Genomic DNA, 18,817 nt, shown 5'->3' with positions numbered 1-18,817 from the left:
GGCAAGAAAATGTCCCTCAATCGTATTCATCTGCATTAAAAATTTTTAACTAAGTGTATCTCAATGACATCAAATATTACACGACATGTATAGTCAAATAATTATCTGTGTTATTTCGGTGTGGGCTGCAAGAGCCTGTAATCTTCAGCTGTCCAGTATGGGTGATCCTGTTCACAGTGTAGTTCTTGGCTGATATTCCTGGTCTCTGAGGTGATCTTCTGCTGGGTTTTGAGTTTTTGAGTTTTGGGTTTTGAGTGTAGCTTGAACCAATCTGGCCATTCTCTTCTGACATCTCTCATGAACAAGGCTAAGACCGTAAATGTAAATTCTATTTCTTTATAGGTTATAAATGACTTTTGAGATTGTGTGTAAATCTGAGATCAACAGTTTCGAAAATGCTAAATGTGAAACGTGAAATCACTGAGATCATATTATTTAAAATCTTAATTTATTTTTCATTTTAATTTCAGTTATAGTCTGACAAACAGATGACAGAGAGAGAGAGAGAGAGAGAGAATAAGCCACATTCCTTCTTATTAGCTTGCTTTACGCTTCAATGCCTTTTTTTGGCCTTTGGGTTTCGTTACAGGTTTCTTCTTCAGGCTCACCTCCACTGGGTAATGATCACTAATCTCCAGAGCCTAAAAAAGACACAAGCATTTAGTTCTTTAAAGTGTAATACAAACATTATGACGTGAGATATAAGTTAGCTAAATATATAAATACATTATTGTCCTTTTTAAAATATGGCTTTGTTCTGCTTTTAACTGTGATGAAACTGAAACAATGAGAATGTAGTATACTCTGTGCAAGTAACCTGCGATAAACAGAATACCACACACACACACACACAGTTTTGTTAGAGTTATAGAGAATTTTCTTGTGGTAAATGTAGAAGTTTAAAAACGCAACACTAGTTATTGTGAACAGTAAGATCTGGCTCTTGTGTGGGATTAGCAACAAATGTTGTTTGTATTGTGTCTGGGAAAGTAGTTATGGATATTTCCCAGGTCTGTGTAGAGCTCTTCCAAAAACAGGTCTGACCTTTAATCCCATTATAAGTGTGACACTGTTGGAAAACCCTTCGCATGGTCAAATTTGAGATTTATATACACATATATATATATATATATATATATATATATATATTTTATACGGAAAGGAGATAATATTAATCTAAGAAATTTAATTTAAAGATTTATTTTCAAGTCCAATGAACAATATCCCCACCTCTATATACACTTACTGTTCAATTTTATAGGAACTTCATAAATGAGAAATCAGCTAATAATGCGGCAGCAGCATGATGCATCAATCCTACAGATACAGCTTCAGTGTATGTTCACGTCAACGTTTCAGTGACTTCACTGAGCTCACTGACTTTAACATGATTCCTTAATGTTAGGCTGTTGTGTTCTTTTGTGAAACATGATTCATTTCCCCAACCGCCCCACCCCCCAGCCCCATTCTGGTGTTTGATGTGAACGTTATCTGAAGCTATTGACTTGTATTCGCATGATTTCCTGCATTGGGCATCTGTTATATAGATAACTGCATGAATGTACAGGTGTTCCTGTTAAAGTGGATGGTGAGTGAATATACTTAATCTAAAAAAAACATACTTCTCAATTTTAAAGAATTATAAGTTCATAGTGGGGAATGAGTTAAAACATTTCAGTATTTAAACATCATCAATATGAAGGAAGCTAACACGAGCTCACAGTTACATCTAACAGTTACATTTAAATTAGTTGGACTCATTATGTTGGCTGAATTTACTCCATATCAGGTCATTAAAATCTATCTATCTATCTATCTATCTATCTATCTATCTATCTATCTATCTATCTATCTATCTATCTATCTATCTATCTATCTATCTATCATAAAACAGAAAAGTATTATATAATATGAATAAAGGTTAAGAAAGTCAAAAATGTCAAAGCAAAGTTAGAAATATCCTAAATGTTTTGGTGAAATACAGTACTGTATATTTATTTTTTCGTAATATTTAGATGTCCAGCTAGAAACCCCAACTGTTCCTTTATTTATTTGTTCGTAATAGTATAAAATAAAGTAAATCAATAGCATTTAATTATTTGGTGCAATAATCGTGTTTTTATAGAAAGCTCTCTTCAACATCCTGAAATGTGCAATTGTTAGTAGTGACTTGCTCCAAAGTAAGCTCTGAGGACACCTTATTTCCTGTTTAGCCTCAGTCTGATACCAAGCTCTAACTGTAATGAAGAAAAGTCTCTTATTTTATTTGATAGCCAATGTTTTTGATGCTCTTACCATTTTCTCTGTCAGCTTATAGGCGTCATGGAAGTTAAAGGGTTTTGCCGATTTCGGCACTACCGCGTTCAACATGTCCTTGTGCACCACAATCCTAAAGAAATGTTCAGTTATTAAAGGATTACAGATGAAGTACAAAAATACACAATTTCTTTTGCGCTCCAAATAGCAGCTGTTATCTTTCATTTAACAAGATTAAGCAGTAATAATGACAGGCTGGGATAAAACTGGATGAGACCTGTCGTATGAATAGTCATTGGACCGTCTGGTTGTGGTGTCCACATCGTCCCCTATAAGCCAGTGAAAGTCTGGGTCAGTACGGATCCTGATCTTTTTCATCTTCTTCTTGGAGACGTACGCACCATCGGCATTAAAATCCCCCATGATCATTATATTCTGTAAGGCATGTATACATGTTCAATTCATGATATTTACTTACGTTTTATGTTCTGTTCCTAAAAAACCGTAATCACCCTGTAATGGCTCAAATACACACTTAAACTGAAGCCTTGACGTAATTACAGGATTCAGAGTCACTGAAAATAAGTCTTGTTCAGGGCCTATTTTGTAAACGTAAAGCCAATATAGATGCCAGAAAAACTTCTTTTCTTATTTCGTGGCTGTTAACAAACAACTATGTTTAAAAAAAATGTTGTATTTTATAATTTTTTTTAAAAGATAAACATAATTGGCTGCACAAAATATGATCGAATATCGTGTGTATAATTACGATATAATATGTAACAATAAAGTTTACAGTGGCTTCATAAATGGATTAAAACATAAAGAAAACACACCTAATGCACATCATTTGTTCTTCAAGTTAAAAAACCTTTCTGAATTGTATTTTTTTTGTAGTTAATTAATTGAAGGAACACGTCCATCTTCTTCTGACTAAAGTGACATGAACGCATCTGACATCATAAATACGACATCCCTATTTCTTTAATACAAACTTCCCAGAAGGACTTAATGTACCTGGCCTGCATGTGCACTACATACCTGATTGTCTCTTATAATTAATGACATAATAACAGCAAAAACGCTGTACTGATCATTTTAACCCTTTGTTCAGAGGTTTAAACGTTAAAAGAAAACATTTTAACATTGTGGCTTTAAATTGTTTCAGTGACCACTTTTCCATTCATTTTATACATTGAGCATTTTACTCACGTTAGTCTGCCACTTCTTAGTGACAGCCATGCACACATCATACAACTCATCTATTTCTTTCTCTGAATCTTTTGGCTTTGTGTGGACTGGGATCAACACCAGGTCATCTATCACTAGAAACACACATACACACACAAACTTTAAAATGTTTTGAATATACCAGATTTTTACTTCTCTACCTTTTCAAACGATTCAGATTTTTTCCTGCAGCAGCTGTACATGCTTATCTTTAGCTTACCTCCAACAATGTACTGTAAAGCTTTTTCTTAATCAATCAGAAAAAGCCTTTAACGTGATACTTTGGCAGAAATTAAATACAAAAGCAGTATGTAGGGTATCTAGTTTGCAAAATATTAAACTTGTATCTATATGCATCAGTCAGTTATCTATACAAATCCTTTTAGCTCCTGTGTGAAACTAAGGAAGCTAAATTCAGATTCAAGGCAAAAATGATGTGTAGTAAATCAGTGACATTTGGGTTAAATGGAACATTCATATTCTTCCTTATCTGCATATTTAATACATCACTTTTACAGACCACTTATGTTTTCATTCTGTACTGTTACTACATGTATCATAATTGTACATCATGTTAATGCATGTAGCATTTCACATCACATTTCTTTACTACTTCTTCTTTCTTCTTTTTCTATTTCTTCTTTATTTTCTGTTTATTTATTTGCACAGTCTAAGGTGGAGTTAGACTGGGTTTTCAAAAATAAGGCATGTTAGTGTGTACATGACACAATTTTGAATCTTGAAATATGAATCTTCTACTAGCACTTCAACTAGAATGACTTCTGACTTCAGTAGTAATCTGATAATTGCATGGGCAATTCTTTTTAGAGCTCTTTGGCAGTCCTGGGATTTGAATACATCCATTCAGTCAGAAGCATCAGAGCCTTAACTGCTGCACGTCAACTTATATACAGTATAAATAAATAATAAATTGAAGTGATTAATTTAACTTGAATGTGAATCATTACTTTTTTCGTGTAATCTGAAGCGCAGAATGAAGGGCTCGCGGGCGAAGGCGTCTTCGTCTCCTTCCTGGTTGTCTTCATATTGGTATGTCTCAGTCAGCTGGACTTGGTCTGGTCTAATACATGAAACCCAGAGTTTATGACAGTTTAAATAAGCTGATGTACTAGATTCAAAGTGTCAAAGAGGTATATGATTAATTTCATATTTTTGTGGATCATGTATATGTTGTAGATTGTTTGGCTGATCCCCTCAGCTAAGTCTCTCTTATAAAAGAAATGTTTACTCTCAATAAGACTTTCTTTGCTCTTATTTACGCCTCAAAGTAACTGACACACCCAATGCAGAACCTTGGAAGTTAACACCCAGTTAAAATATATAATGTCCTTTCACTTCTACTAATGGCATTTTAAAATGTCTAATTTAAATGTCTGATTTATGTTGTGTGTCAAATGTCATAGTGTATAATTGATACACCATTAGTCTGTTTTAAAGGAATCTCTACTAAACAAAACAAAATGTACATATTTTTTCAACCAAGCTTCGTTAGATCTGTTTTGGATCTAAGACATTATGGCTTAAGGCTTAAGGCTATTTTTGTGCTTCTGAATACCATATGTACGTAAATTGTACAATTCCAAATACTTTCAAATTTGGGCCACACCACCTACCTAAATCTGATTCACGTGTCGTGATTGCTGTTAAATGTAGGTAGTAAAATGTCATCCTTTCAGCAGGCTGTACTGCATTCTTTTTAGTAAGATAGTATGTGGTTTGGGACTCAGCCCAAGTATTTTATCCTCTAAGGCAGTAATTATCTGTTGTTGGCTGTTAATGTGGTTTCCTTAGTATTACAGACCTGGTATAAGATTAAGAACTCTTTAGTGCACATTAACATGAGTATCATGGTTATCTTGTGTACGGCAAAACCTCAATGTCATTCAGCTAGCATGTTAATGTTAACCAGCCTGCACACTACCATGAGCTGTTTGAGCATTTAGAGGATTTAGCTGTTTTGCTGACCTGATTGTCAATGCCACACACTGCATTTATTTTGCAAAACCACAGCACACAGGCAACAGACTCAGTTGCACAGTAATACAAACTACTGGGCTTAAACACACTGGCTTGCTGAAGAAGACTTCTCTGTTATGACATATCTGTGAAACTGCTAGACATTTTTGTGTGTATACTTACGGGTAGGATGACAGAAGCTGTAAAACTGGGCTATGAATTTCTGTAAGCTTGTATTACAGAAGCTGAGGAATATCTCTTGCATAACTTTATAATGGTGTATTTTTCTTTAAAAACAAAAATATATATACTGTAGCTTTAAGAAGCTTTAGGGAAGTGAATCAAACCTATTGTTTTTAGCTTTTTAATGGCCTTATAGAGAAAAGTCAATAATTTTTATCATCCCAAACAACTCAACAACATATTCAAATATTCATGTAGCTGAGTGCTGAAGTGAATGAAACATGTCCTAACATGTAGAGGTGTGTGTGTGTGTGTGTGTGTGTGTGTGTGCACGCACGCGCATGCGCGCGTGTGTGTTTGTGTGTGTGTATGTGTGTTGTCACTAGCATTTCTTGTTTATTTATTTTTTGCTTGATTTATACCTTTCAATAGTAGTATTCAATAGTATGAATTCACCTATAGAGACACGCAAACTGTTCCTTGTACTGTGAGCGTCCCAGGCTGGAACTCTTTTCCATGCGGTACGGATGCTTCTTATTAGCGCTGTTGAACAGAACATATTGGATAAAAGCATGACAATCTTTCTTGGTAGTAATATGTAGAATATATGGACATATGTATTGAGTTCTAAAGTTTTACAGACCCTGTGCTGTTCAGTGTTTTCAGGAATTCAGCCATGGCCTTTCCTTTCTTGTCCACTACTTCAAGAATCACAATTATGCTATAGCGAGAAACGATCTACATGGACATATAAAATAGTGACTTAGTTTCAGGTAAAAGAGTGGATGACTACGGGTGATTTCGTAAATTTGCAGTCATTATGTATTAAAACGTAAAATAATACATGTGAATTAATCCTTATTAACAAGGTTCATTTGACAAACTGTACTTTTTACTGTACCCTCTACCAGGTTCTGTCGCGTATATGCTGTCAGTTTTGCATTTCACTCATTGTTAGGATTTTTACGGTAGTCAGTTTATTTAAGAAATTCCAATGACCAATGAGCAGATTCCGAAAACTGAAAATCCGAGCACTGCTGTTAAACTGATGGTCAAATTGTGAACAGTATATTTACATGGTGCTCAAGCCATGTCCTTTTAGATTTTAGTATGTTAAACATTTTTTAAATTTGACTTTGTGATTTTTATGCAAAATTATATATCACCAATTGCAAATTTCCCCCACTGTGGGACAGATAAAGAATTCTCTTGTTTTGTCTTATCTTATCTTTAAAATGCACACTGACTGTAATTGTAACTTGAATTTTCTTTGGAGGAGATTTTGTGTGAAATACTTTGTGTATTGTGATATTAACAGGCAGAAATGTCAAGTACATTGAGATATCTCCATTTGGGAGCACAACACATAAAAGTGTTATTATTTTAATTACCTTTATGAGGTATTTTACAACATTCTCATCTGACAGCTTAATCAAGCCAAGACGCCTGATGTTAAAGGAGGCAATCTTCATGATGTTAGTCTGAAGTAAAAGAACATAAAGATTTACTAGTCAGTAATTCAAAGAAACTTCCTTTCATTTAACAGTTTGGGATTACAAAGCACACTTTACCCTGTTGTGTGAGTCGTGTGTAATTTCTCTCACACAACATTTTTGCTGTATTTCATTACAAATGCAAATTCCAAATGATTTGTTTCATATGAAGAAAAGCACATTCTCAGGAAAATAGCCTTTCGTGCAAGAGACAAGCAATTCTAACCACAATGTGGGTCCAAGAGGAAATACAAGAGTTTCACATCTCAGCTCATTCTAAACAGCAGTATTATGATGTTTAATGCAACTCAAATCATCTAACATTGATTCTAATAAAAAGAAATGGTCATAGTTCAATTATTAACTCAAGCTTTCATGAACTTTAGCAACTCATTAACAAAACAAGAGCTTCAATCTTAAAATACAACTGTAAATCAAGATATATCAGTATAGAAAGCTCTTTAATAAAGATTTACATTTAACAATGTTCTATTGGCTTCACAATTAGCTTATGCTGGTCACTGAATAATTGATAGTAGATTCAATATGATTTGGTTTAAGATGAATAAAAGCTGGGGAAAGTAAGATTTTACTGATATTGCAATACATGATCTATTACAATTTGATAATCTATTACAGTCTCAATGAAATCTCACTTACCTTTATGTTTGCGTCTTGTTTTGTGTGCTCAGTTCGCCAGTTCTTTTGTGGGCACAAAACAGACAAAGTAGAGCAGATTGTTTACTTCCTGGTTTTGAACCACAGCCAGCCGGCTTTTGCTATGCTTTGCATACTGTTGGATACTGAACTGCGCAGTGGGTGTGCACTGTCATGGGTCTCAACACATAAAAGGCTTCTTGTGGTAAAACTTGAATCAGTTGTAATTATTGCATTTGTTTTAAACCAGCTTACAATAATTTTATGATGTTTTACAGTATGTTACAGTGCTGTGATGTATGTGTGGTGGTGTTAAAGGCTTTTACAGTAAACATTAAATAAAAATAACATAATGTACTGAAAAAATGAATGTCCTCATGCCCTGTGCAGCTCTTCTTGTGTAACAGCATGTCTTAGAGTATCTCCTCCATGTTTTTTAAACTGTCCTGAGAGACACACCAAACCTTTTCCCGATGACACGTATGGATGTGCCATACTGAAGGCGATGGACTACCTGTGAAACCTGATTAGGTTGCATTTACTGCCTTATGCTACAAGTACCCACAAGGACCCTAACAATACACAAAACCAGAGACAAATCAGTCAAGAATTGATTGATGAGAGCAATTATCTGTGGCCACCTCATTCAAAACCATTTGCTTTTGTTTTGGTTGTTAAAAAAACTTACAGTTGCCTCCACCTGTTTTCATGTTCATTTGCACCACAGACTGATATCCCGGCAGTTTCATTGATTTGACATTATACTGTGATGATTAAGTGTTTCCTGAATTTTTTGAGCAATGTATATATATGTAATACGTTATACTTAAAAAGACAGATGAAATACTCTGATGATTACTGGAGGAGATGTTGGGTATATGTGGGGTTTTGTCCTACACCATCTACAGGTTGGGTCAATAAATCGTTGTGTTCCTTTGTCATCCGTGTGCTTTTGTTTGTGTTTCCAGGTAGTTCTGTCATAGCCAAATGTGTGCACCCATATTGTGTTAAGTGACTAATGCGTTATTCTATTTAAACCCGGCTGTTTTTTTTTTTGTCTTGATGAGTAGCCGGATTACGACTTGTCATGTTAAGTTTGAAGAGTTGTTTTTCTGTTTCAGTGTGAGTTATTTCACTTGTGCCTGTTTTTCAACTTTGATTATGAACAGTCCCAATTTATTGTTACTCACTTTTTCTAAACCTACATTATGGACTATTGTTTGTTGATTCGTTTGTGTCATGCCTTATTGGACTGCTCTTAAAATGTATATATAAGATGTAATTATGTACATCATTATTTAGTTGCAATCTTTTATTCTAGTATTTTTGTAAAACTTGTGCAAAACACAAGTGCTACATAAATAGTTTTTTATTAATGTAATATTAAGGCTTTTTTAATTGTTAAGCTTGAAAAACATTCATTCATTCATTCATTCGTTCATTTTCTACCGCTAATCCGAACTATCTCGGGTCACGGGGAGCCTGTGCCCAATCAACCTACCATGCATGTCTTTGGACCGGGGGAGGAAAACCTTGAAAAACAAGTGCTATAAAATACTACTACTACTACTACTAATAATAATAATAATAATAATAATAATAATAATAATAATAACCTCCCACTCTGTGTTTTACACATGCTCAAACTTGTCTAGACCTGGCATGCCTCATATTAGTTAATACACATGTATCTATTAAAAGCTGTGTGATTATATCTTGTTTTATTGCCAGCCGTATTACACCTCAGGTAAGAAGAAAGAATCCACACACGTCATATTGGGAAGCAGTTAGCCTGAAGGTTTGGGTGATACATGTGTATCTTTGATACAGTTAGATCAGCATGAGTAATTCATTCATGAGGAGAAATAGTAGTAACAGTTATTGGTCAATCAGTAGTTTTAGTTCAATGAACCACATTTGTCAAGAAAGGCATGTGACTGATCAGCTGATGCTTCAAGTGATTCTCTGTCTCTTGTAATTGACTTTACAACTTTATCAATATAGGTAAACGCCAAAAAAAAAAATCAAAATCTTAATTTTATACATGCCTCTTATTTATTAGCAAAATGAGACATACAAAACAGTGGATCGCTAAAGTTTTACACTTTTTGTCATATAACATCCAGTAAATACAATGGATTTAATTGCAATGCATCTACACTAAATAGCTTTCTTCCTCTTCTTTTTCTCCACAGCGAATCATTTGATCTACATAAAATAGCCTATAATATAATAAAGGTGAGGGAAAAAATCAATACAGTTTACAAAATTATTTGAAAATTAAAAAAAAAAAAAAAAAAAAAAAGAAGAAGGAATTGTGTAATTGTTTGCACTTCTCGTTGTTCTGGTGTCAACTGGTGCCATCAGAAAGCACATGGTGTGTGGGGGTGAAAGCTTATGCAAACCACTTAGTAGATCCAGTATGATTAACCACATCAATTAATAAAATGCTTTTTTAAGTAGAAATGACTTAATTTCCAGGGTAGCCATTAAACATAGCTGTGGAATGTTCAGTGTGTGAAGTTTGCATCTTTATTTTTGCACCGGAGCAACGTGAATAATGAAGCAAATTTTTTTCATGTAGTCACAAGTCTTCCTTCTCATCCAAATTCTTTTCTGTAAATACCTGCCTCATTCAATTCTTGTGGACTTGTAGAGCTGGTTTAGTATACAATAATCTATAAACGGAAAAAATTGTTGCTGGGTTTGTTTGCTCTAACATTATGTAGGCAGCCATATGCTGGTGGAATGGAGTGGGTTAGGTCTCGTGTCTGCAATCTTTCCCTCCTTCTTGCTATGAAAGCAATGTTTACTGAACCTCTGTTCTCACGTTTGGGGTGCGCCAAGAACATACTAAGCCACACACCCTTGGCTAATCAGATGGCAGGATGCCACTATAAGTTGTGTCTCAGTTGTGCCTTTAAGGTCAGTTTCCAGTTTCCCGTTTCCTGTTGTTTTTGCTTTTGATCTCTGAAAGTAAGTCAATTTATTTGTGCCCAAATCCTTGTGTGTTTCCATGTATTGTTTATGCTTTAGATCAGAACAACCAAAATAAGATAATTTTAAAAAACATTTTGAATCGATGAACAGGTTTTTTGGAAATGTCTGTTATTTGGATGTGAAATGCAGTACCTTTTATTACTTAAAGGACAAAAATCAAAGCCCTTCAGTTATTTTTCTTTTAAATTTGTTAACCTTAATATTGAAGCCTATATAACAGTATTATGGGTAACCAGGTTTATATTATGGGCCATTAATCAACGGCTCAACCTTGATTCAATTATACCAGTGTACTGGAGCCTGGAGGTGTGAAAGATCAATGCTTGTAAAGGTGAAGTACTCTAAGTACTGCTTTCTCATGTTGTGTTGTTTTACTAAGAATTTACACAATGCTCTTTTTTCTGTTTAGAAGTTTTCCCCCAAGGCACCATCTGTCACCTGATAGTGATTACTGTGAGAGTTTACTGGGGGCTGTGTGCTGAGACTACATTTTCTACATTTCTTTTTGTCCAGCACTTTAAAAACTCTATTTATATCTTTGGGAAACTTTCTTTTTTTTAGTACAGAAGCTACAAATGTAGGTTTTATTTTGTAAGTATAGGTCCCATAGTGAACGCACAGCTCTGTTTACATGTGTTTTTAAAGGATCTATGATCGGTGCAAGCCTGACTTGCTTTTCTGAATATGTTTTTAACGAGTAACAGATGCTGAATGAAGTCTTGTTGTTCGGTACGGAGTACAACATCATTTTTATCTTTTTCCCTTTTGATTTTTTTCCCGTGTTTTCCCGAGCCGTTGATTTTGTTGACACTGTTAATGAACAGAATTTTCACTAAATTCAAAATTTAAACAATTTTCCAGTTAAAAATACACTTTAAAAAAGTAAATACAAAAAAAGAAATTACATAAGTCAAAAAACCTTTAAATAATTACCTCACCACCACCTAAACTGTGCACCTAGATATAACACTGTTTATGACAAAATAATCTTCCTATAGCTTGAAGTGAAATACAACATGAAAAAAGTTGATGTGCGAATGTGAAAAAAGTGCCTTATCATATCTTCTTAAATCCTGCCAACATTACAAAGAATAATTTCTCCACTTATTTTTGTCAAGCAGGAATCATGAAAGTTGCTGCTTTCAACATTCAGAAATTTGGAAAGAAAAAATTGTCAGACCCTGCGGTCATGACAACACTTATTAAGGTAAAGACATGTGCAGTATGATGTGTTGTCTGTGTCTATACTGAGAAGAACATGTGAAAAGACACTTCCAAACATTACACACTGTTTCCTGTTTCAGATAGTGTCACGCTATGATATCATTCTCATCCTGGAGGTGGTGGACACCAGTGGGAAAGCAGTTGAATGCTTTATGGAAGAACTTATTAAGTAAGCTACGATTTAAAAAAAAATCTTTACCTTACAAGATTAGTTAACATTGTCCTTAAAGTGAGGCATGTAGTTGAAGGAACCTTCTTTCTTCAGGGCCAACCCACAGCACAAATACAGCATGCAGCTGAGTGTACGTCTGGGCAGGACCATTTACAAGGAGCAGTTTATGTTCATTTACAGGTAAATGTGTGTTTTATGGTACAATAAAGTATATATTTTAAAAAATGAGGACGCAGTTTCACAACATGAAACACAGACTGGGATACCCAGTTCTTTCTCAAACTATGAGTCTAATGTTGCTAACAGATTAAAGAAATTGACAACAATGTCCCTCCTTCCTGCTCTTATTTACATTTACCCCATTTAACAGACACCCTTATCCAGAGTGACTTACATTTCTATTTAAATTTATACATCTGAGCAATTGGGGGTTAAGGGCCTTGCTCAGGGGCCCAGCAGTGGCAGCTTTCTGGACCTAGGATTTGAACTTCTGATCAGCTCATCCCATATCCCAAGTTATTGAACTTATATACTTCAAAAAAAAAAAAGTGGAAAAAAGACAAAATTGTAAAAGAAAATCTTACACATATTTACTGCATAGTGTTAATGGTGTAAATACTGTTAATAAGCGATTGTAATTTTTATTGTCAGGGATGATGTGGTGGAAGTGACTGATATTTATCAGTATGAGGACAATCAATCTGGAGATGAGGATGCCTTTGATAGAGAACCTTTTATCCTGCGTTTCTCTTCTCCTAACACAGGTAGGAATTAACCAACGTACTGTATGTGTGTGTGTGTGTGTGTGTGTGTGTGTGTGTGTGTGTGTGTTTGTATGTCTGTCTGTGTGTATATTTATGTGTTTATATGTATGTGTGTGTATATGTATGTGTGTGTATGTATATGTCTGTGTGTGTATGTATGTATGTGTGTGTCTGTGTATGTGTGTGTGTGTGTATATACAGGGCTGTCAAGTGTCATGTATTGAGAGTGACAGTCATGCATTTCAGGCTTTTGTCACGCTCTCCCGCCACACATTGTATTTCTCACGCAGAAAAACTTTTTGACTATTTATCATATATTTATATGATATGTCTCTAGTCGAGGCTCGAGTTCTTAGTCGAGTCTGACACTTATCAGCCAATCAAAAGAGGCTACACAATAGCCAACCAGAAAATAGCACTATTGTATATGGGTAAGATTTAATGCAACAACCAATGAAAAAAAAAAACATATTCATTAGAGAGGGTATTTTGGTTGTCTCTCTCAAGTCTCTTAACAATTTAGTTACTTGTTAAAAGGACACACAAGTTGTGAAACCGCCATACTGCATAAAGTGTTTATTAACTGGTAAGAATGGCGGAAAACATTAGTATTAATTTGGTTATCTGGTTCCAGTAAGTTAGGGTTAGGCTTTAACTTAAAATATTTGCTGGAGGGTTTTTTAAATCTGCTTTCTGTTGATCACATTACTATGATGGTGAATAAACATTGTGAAAATCACAATTTGCATTTGTGATCTGATTGTATTGTACTTTTGCAACACAAACCTACAGCTTTGTGCTAATATATACTTTATTTAATTTTCTCTCTGTGTCTGTCTGTCTGTCTGTCTGTGAAAGTGGTGAAAGACCTGGTCCTGGTGTCTGTCCACACAAAGCCTAAAGACTCAGAGAAAGAGATAGATGAGCTCTATGATGTAGTCACGGCAGTGAGAAACAAATGGAAAACTGATGTAAGTTTAAGTCAACTCTAGCAAGCAAATTACTGTGATTTTTAATTGCATTATTATTTTTAAATCTCTGTAATATATTGTATACCTATCCAGATACAAATCTCCACTGTAGGACAAACACAAGATAATTAAGTGAAATCTGTGGGTTTGGATTCAGTTAAAATGAAGTCATTTAAAAGTTTAAAAACTTGACCTTTAGGATTTGTTCATCATCTTCCAAAAAAATAAAGCAGCATCTGCATCGAACAAAAGAATTACATTACAACTTTCCATGCTTAAATGTTGCTTTACGTTGAGGATTGTCAATCAAAAATTCATTTGACTACATGATTTATGGGCAGGATTTAAGAGCTGCTTTTCTTGTTTTTTATACACAGAATATCATGATCTTGGGTGACTTCAATGCAGATGGCAGCTATGTGTCTAAAAAGGAGATGAAGGCAATTCGTATCTACACAGATAAAAACTTCCACTGGCTGATTACGGATAATGTGGACACCACCACCAGCACAAAGAATGACCACACTTATGACAGGTTTGTCCAGATTTGTTGTGATGCAGAAATTTACAATACATACAGAGATAGTGAAGAAATCTGAGTGTTGTAGGTACTATTGAATTTTTTAACCAATCAGATTTTTGTGGACAAAAGTGTTATTTTGCATTGTATTAGGCTAAAACAAATAGAAAGAAAAAAGTGGTGTGTCATGTTTGTCTTGTCCTTTATTTTTTTAGTGATCTTGTGTGCTGTGCTTGTGAAAGATCTATACTTTTAATTAAATTAGCATTGAAATATGCCATTTTATAATCACAGTCATTTGTGTCTCCATTCCATTAGGATAGTGGTGTATGGACAAAAACTGCTCGATGCCCTTGTGCTGAAGTCCGCCAAACCATTTAACTTCCAAGAGAAATATGGACTGAGTGCAGCTGATGTAAGCACTTACTTTCATTCTGTGGCTTTAAAAAGTAATCAAGACCATTTGTATTTGAGTTGCAGTAATATTATATCAAAAATACTTGGTAGGTGTATAATTATTTATTTCAGACTATCTGTTGCTATGCAAAATTTGTCAGCCCACGTTTAAAACCACTACAGGAACTGTAATCTCCAGGTTATGAGCTAAATGATGTAGGATTGATGACGATACCATGTCTGGTCACAGGTGGCCCTTTTCTATTTGATAATGTGAAGGCAGCTGAAAAACTGTGCAAAAGTCTGTGTTAAAGAAAGTTTACAGTCAGTAACTTCACACAAAGTGACTTATACAACACATACATACATACATATTCAAGGAGGGAGAGACAATGATGTGAGAATTATTTGGTCAAGGAAGACTTGACTGCTATGTTTTAGTATACAAAGTGGGAAATCTAAAGAATATGTGAATGTAGTTACATTGCATTGCTTCAAATGGACTTCACTGTTGTTTTCCTTCCTAAAAGAATGAACATTAATGTAATCAAGGTATAACCAATAAAAAGTGAGCAACATTAATTTATTTAAGCACCTAATCCAGGCTGCTCTAATATGATTTTACACTAGCAATAATTCTTATTCTTGTACACTACTGAACATTTTTTTACAGGCACTTAAAGTGAGTGATCACTATCCAGTGGAGGTGGAACTGAAAAATGTGGAAAAAAGAAAGAAACGCCAGTGATCCAAGTAAGCAGCATAATTTTTTTATTTTGTACACACAAATTGTCAACTACGACCTAAGACACAAAACAGGAGTCAATTCAAATGACCAAAAAAAAACCTCTTGCTTTAGGGTCTGCCAAACGCAAGAATTAGATGAAGCCAGGAGACAGAAAACCCTGCCAGAGGACCTGGAATAAAGGAACCAGTTTGCTGGAAAATAAATGCATGGTTGAAATGTTTAAAATTATAATGTACATCTAAAAATCTGAGATTGTGTGTGTTTTTGTACTCCTTTATACATTGAACAGTGTCTGATTCCACACAAAATACATACAAAACTATTTGTCTGTTTCCTTCCTATCCTCACAGGAGGGTATTAAAAATGCTAGCTTGTGTACATTTGCATTTGTGGCCCCAAAGCAGAACTGAACGGCGTTTTCCACACAACCTTCCCAAATCCAGGTAACTAACACCACCAGTTCATTTCTTTCCAGACTTCTTGATTCCACCACCAGCTGTAAGGGCAAAGCAGAGACAAGATAAGATGATTAACTGTTTGCAAAACAACATGACTCATGTCACAGCTTGATGTGTATGCACAAATTGTGGAACACACTTCTCAGTGCTGCCATCTAGAGGTCAATGAATTACTAAGTACAAAATAGTGATGCACAACTTCACAACCACTTTATTCATTCATTACGATATTAACCCAGGTCAACTACAGCTGGGCAATATGAGATGTTATCTATAAAAAAATATCACAACATTCTTCTCCACATACCACATCTCCACAGGTATCACTATTAGCTGTGAAGAGACATGGAGATCTATTTTTGTGCCAGATGTTTCATTTTTACTTGCCAAATAAAGATAATGACCCAGTTTTACTATTCTTACAGCAGGAAATTGTCAGGTCAAGTAGCTTACTGTAATTTCAACCATATATAGCTGAAGCAGTACATAGGGCTACATAAGACAACATAGAACTAAGGACTAAAGTAAATCTGTGTTCTGTAATAACTGCTTGTCAAGTGGCAAGCAATACAAAATTAACAGAACCCTTACACTGTCCTTTGGTTTATTTAAATTTGCAGTAAGATGAATAGTTGTGTCTCACATGACGTGCCACACACTATGCACTGTACACTATGCGCTGTGTCATGTACTTCTAGTTATTAAACAAACACTAACGTTTTTTTTTTTAACCAGAAGTATACACCGTTTTCTAGTTGATAACAAACGATGTCATACAGATGTAATGCAAAGCTGCTTACTGGAATAAGGGAATTTTTATAATACTGAACTTCAACACTATTTGAAAGACATTTGTACAATGTCGTCCACCAGAGTGCGGTCAGCTATGTCGATACTTACCCAGCATCAGCGCCTGGTAGCTTCGTCCCTCTTCTGATGCAAAAACATGTGTGTCTGTGTGTATGTGTATAAAAACTTCAGTATATAACAATTTATAACTGGGATTAGATTATGTGGATTTCTCCTGCTGTATTTATTCTTTGACATTTAGACTTTTTGTTTAGCAAGCAACAAGTTGTTCGTGTAGTGGACACTATTGTGGTGACATACTTGTTGCAATGAAAATATATTCAGTGATATATTCTATGATTTATATACATCTCTTTTCTTTAAAATGTATTTCCATTTGATGTAGACTTCATGTGCTAAAATTGGAAGATCAGCAAAGCAAGTTAAGTGTATTAGCCATATATATATTTTACACTCTCCAGAGGTACTCAAGCCGTGTGTGAGGAAGAGACGTCAGATAGCACGGATCGATCTGAGAAAGTGTTAGTTTACCACGCCATACCGAATTTGTGTAGAACTGAGAAAACTCGAATGTCTTTTGCACTGGACTCTGAAATTATAGCCATGTCTCATGTCGCATACTTTTGCATTATTCTACACCATTTTAGTGGCAGAGAATAATAGTGTGTAGTATAAATGGTGTGAGTAGCGTGTTCATATGGAAAATACCAATGCAGTTCAAGTAGCCAGATGATGCACTTTTTTCCACCAGCTTTTCTTACGTAGCGGAAGAAGGGCCGAGCTACCAGGTGCTGATCCTGGATGAGAAAAATCTTTCGAGATACCGACAACACTTCAATGGACAAATGTCTTAGCTACCTGTCGTTTTTTTTTGCTTGCTAGCACAAACAGACGGTTACAAATCAAACAAACATTCTCATACTCAAGGGTCCTTTTCCTGCTGCTTTGGCTTTCAACGCATCCATTGCTTTCTGCTCCTCCTTCTGCTTCTGCTTGAAAGCCATCTCATCCTGTGTGTGGGACACAAACACAAAGAGGTCAAACCGGCTGTAGTTTACAAAACAACTCACTCGTTGAGTCTCAGTACATAAACTCACCTCATCCATCTCCTTTGATTGCTTCTTAGGAGCCTTCAGGGGTTTCTTCTTACCTCCTGTGTGAGCAAATACATAAACGGTCACACTGTAATCCATTACAAATGTGCACATCAGCAACCTATGCAGTGTTTCACTGAGTAAATTCTAATCTGAAAGGACACAGAGGATTGAACCAGTTGCTGTAGGTTAATCTAATGAAATCCATGAATCACTGGAATTAAGGACAGGATACACAGCCTACAGAACGTGTCCATGATGCACTGATGATCATTCTTTGCTTATTAGTTCAAATAAAGACATTATCCAACTGTTGCTAGGCTGAATCTCAAATAGCTTCCTGTTAGATACCTAGTGCACTATATAGGGAGCAGAAACCATTATATTCAAGTCCTACATAGTGCACTGACGAATTGGTATTCAACCACAGACAAAAATATAACGTTATACACTTTAGTAAGGTAAAAATAAATCAACAAATCCAAATGTTTGATAAATAATCGCTAATTAATCATCGGCTAATGAAATAAGCTAATAGTTAGCTAGCGTGGCTACATACGGCTAACGTTAGCATACGGTTTAACATGAAATATTCGTGCTGTAAAAATCCATTCTATAAATAATCATGTCCGATACCTTACTTTATCCGTCTTATTATGTATTACTTATAAAATATTTACCTTCTCTTCCAGACATTTTGGATATGTCGCTTGTAAATGCGCGCGTGCGAGTGTGAGAAACAGCAAAGACTGTATGGCTCAAGAAGGCGATATTTTTTCCACCCGTATTAAGAAAAAATCCCGCCTACTTCGCTATAATCGGCTGTAGTACACGCAATACAGGTGCGAAACGAAGTAGAGCTTA

The 18,817-nt window shown here is 35.2% G+C and overlaps 3 protein-coding genes across 4 annotated transcripts; 1 reads left to right on the top strand and 2 right to left on the bottom strand.

The window, feature by feature from the left end:
* Positions 1-496: 496 nt before the first annotated feature.
* Positions 497-7,936, bottom strand: dnase1l4.2 (deoxyribonuclease 1 like 4, tandem duplicate 2). Its single transcript, XM_060858621.1, has 9 exons — positions 7,800-7,936; positions 7,038-7,127; positions 6,290-6,384; positions 6,103-6,189; positions 4,455-4,567; positions 3,469-3,581; positions 2,534-2,691; positions 2,296-2,389; positions 497-641 (listed from the first exon to the last, which is right to left on the bottom strand). The coding sequence occupies exons 2-9, from the start codon at positions 7,116-7,118 to the stop codon at positions 537-539; spliced, it is 846 nt and encodes a 281-aa protein (XP_060714604.1). The 5' UTR covers positions 7,119-7,127; positions 7,800-7,936; the 3' UTR covers positions 497-536.
* Positions 7,937-10,666: 2,730 nt separating this feature from the next.
* dnase1l4.1 (deoxyribonuclease 1 like 4, tandem duplicate 1) lies at positions 10,667-15,841 on the top strand. Of its 2 annotated transcripts, none has more exons than XM_060857893.1 (10): positions 10,667-10,772; positions 11,918-12,003; positions 12,101-12,189; positions 12,286-12,372; positions 12,844-12,956; positions 13,815-13,927; positions 14,305-14,462; positions 14,766-14,862; positions 15,517-15,596; positions 15,703-15,841. In XM_060857893.1, exons 2-9 carry the CDS (start codon positions 11,923-11,925, stop codon positions 15,589-15,591), a joined length of 813 nt encoding a protein of 270 aa, XP_060713876.1. In that variant the 5' UTR covers positions 10,667-10,772; positions 11,918-11,922; the 3' UTR covers positions 15,592-15,596; positions 15,703-15,841. The 2 variants fall into 2 exon arrangements, with proteins under 2 accessions (XP_060713876.1, XP_060713877.1); XM_060857894.1 differs by having other exon boundaries at positions 10,707-10,772; positions 11,915-12,003.
* On the bottom strand, positions 15,598-18,765 carry tma7 (translation machinery associated 7 homolog). Its single transcript, XM_060857895.1, has 4 exons — positions 18,634-18,765; positions 17,957-18,012; positions 17,782-17,869; positions 15,598-16,087 (listed from the first exon to the last, which is right to left on the bottom strand). The coding sequence occupies exons 1-4, from the start codon at positions 18,647-18,649 to the stop codon at positions 16,053-16,055; spliced, it is 195 nt and encodes a 64-aa protein (XP_060713878.1). The 5' UTR covers positions 18,650-18,765; the 3' UTR covers positions 15,598-16,052.
* Between the last annotated feature and the right edge of the window lie 52 nt (positions 18,766-18,817).

Source organism: Tachysurus vachellii, chromosome 22 (genome assembly GCF_030014155.1).
Source record: "Tachysurus vachellii isolate PV-2020 chromosome 22, HZAU_Pvac_v1, whole genome shotgun sequence".
In the NCBI taxonomy this organism is placed as follows: Eukaryota; Metazoa; Chordata; class Actinopteri; order Siluriformes; family Bagridae; genus Tachysurus; species Tachysurus vachellii.
This window is presented reverse-complemented; position numbering and strand designations above follow the sequence as displayed.

Coding starts and splice junctions, on each gene's coding strand:
- dnase1l4.2 (XM_060858621.1), bottom strand. CDS start 7,118: ATGAAGATTGCCTCCTTTAACATCAGGCGTCTTGGCTTGATTAAGCTG. Junction 4,568..6,102: donor CAGTTTGCGTGTCTCTATAG/GTGAATTCATAC, acceptor TTCATGTATTAG/ACCAGACCAAGTCCAGCTGA. Junction 3,582..4,454: donor CTTCAGATTACACGAAAAAA/GTAATGATTCAC, acceptor GTGTGTTTCTAG/TGATAGATGACCTGGTGTTG.
- dnase1l4.1 (XM_060857893.1), top strand. CDS start 11,923: ATGAAAGTTGCTGCTTTCAACATTCAGAAATTTGGAAAGAAAAAATTG. Junction 12,190..12,285: donor TTTATGGAAGAACTTATTAA/GTAAGCTACGAT, acceptor TTCTTTCTTCAG/GGCCAACCCACAGCACAAAT. Junction 14,463..14,765: donor AATGACCACACTTATGACAG/GTTTGTCCAGAT, acceptor CCATTCCATTAG/GATAGTGGTGTATGGACAAA.
- tma7 (XM_060857895.1), bottom strand. Junction 17,870..17,956: donor AATCAAAGGAGATGGATGAG/GTGAGTTTATGT, acceptor TCCCACACACAG/GATGAGATGGCTTTCAAGCA. Junction 16,088..17,781: donor AGCAGGAAAAGGACCCTTGA/GTATGAGAATGT, acceptor TTGCCCTTACAG/CTGGTGGTGGAATCAAGAAG.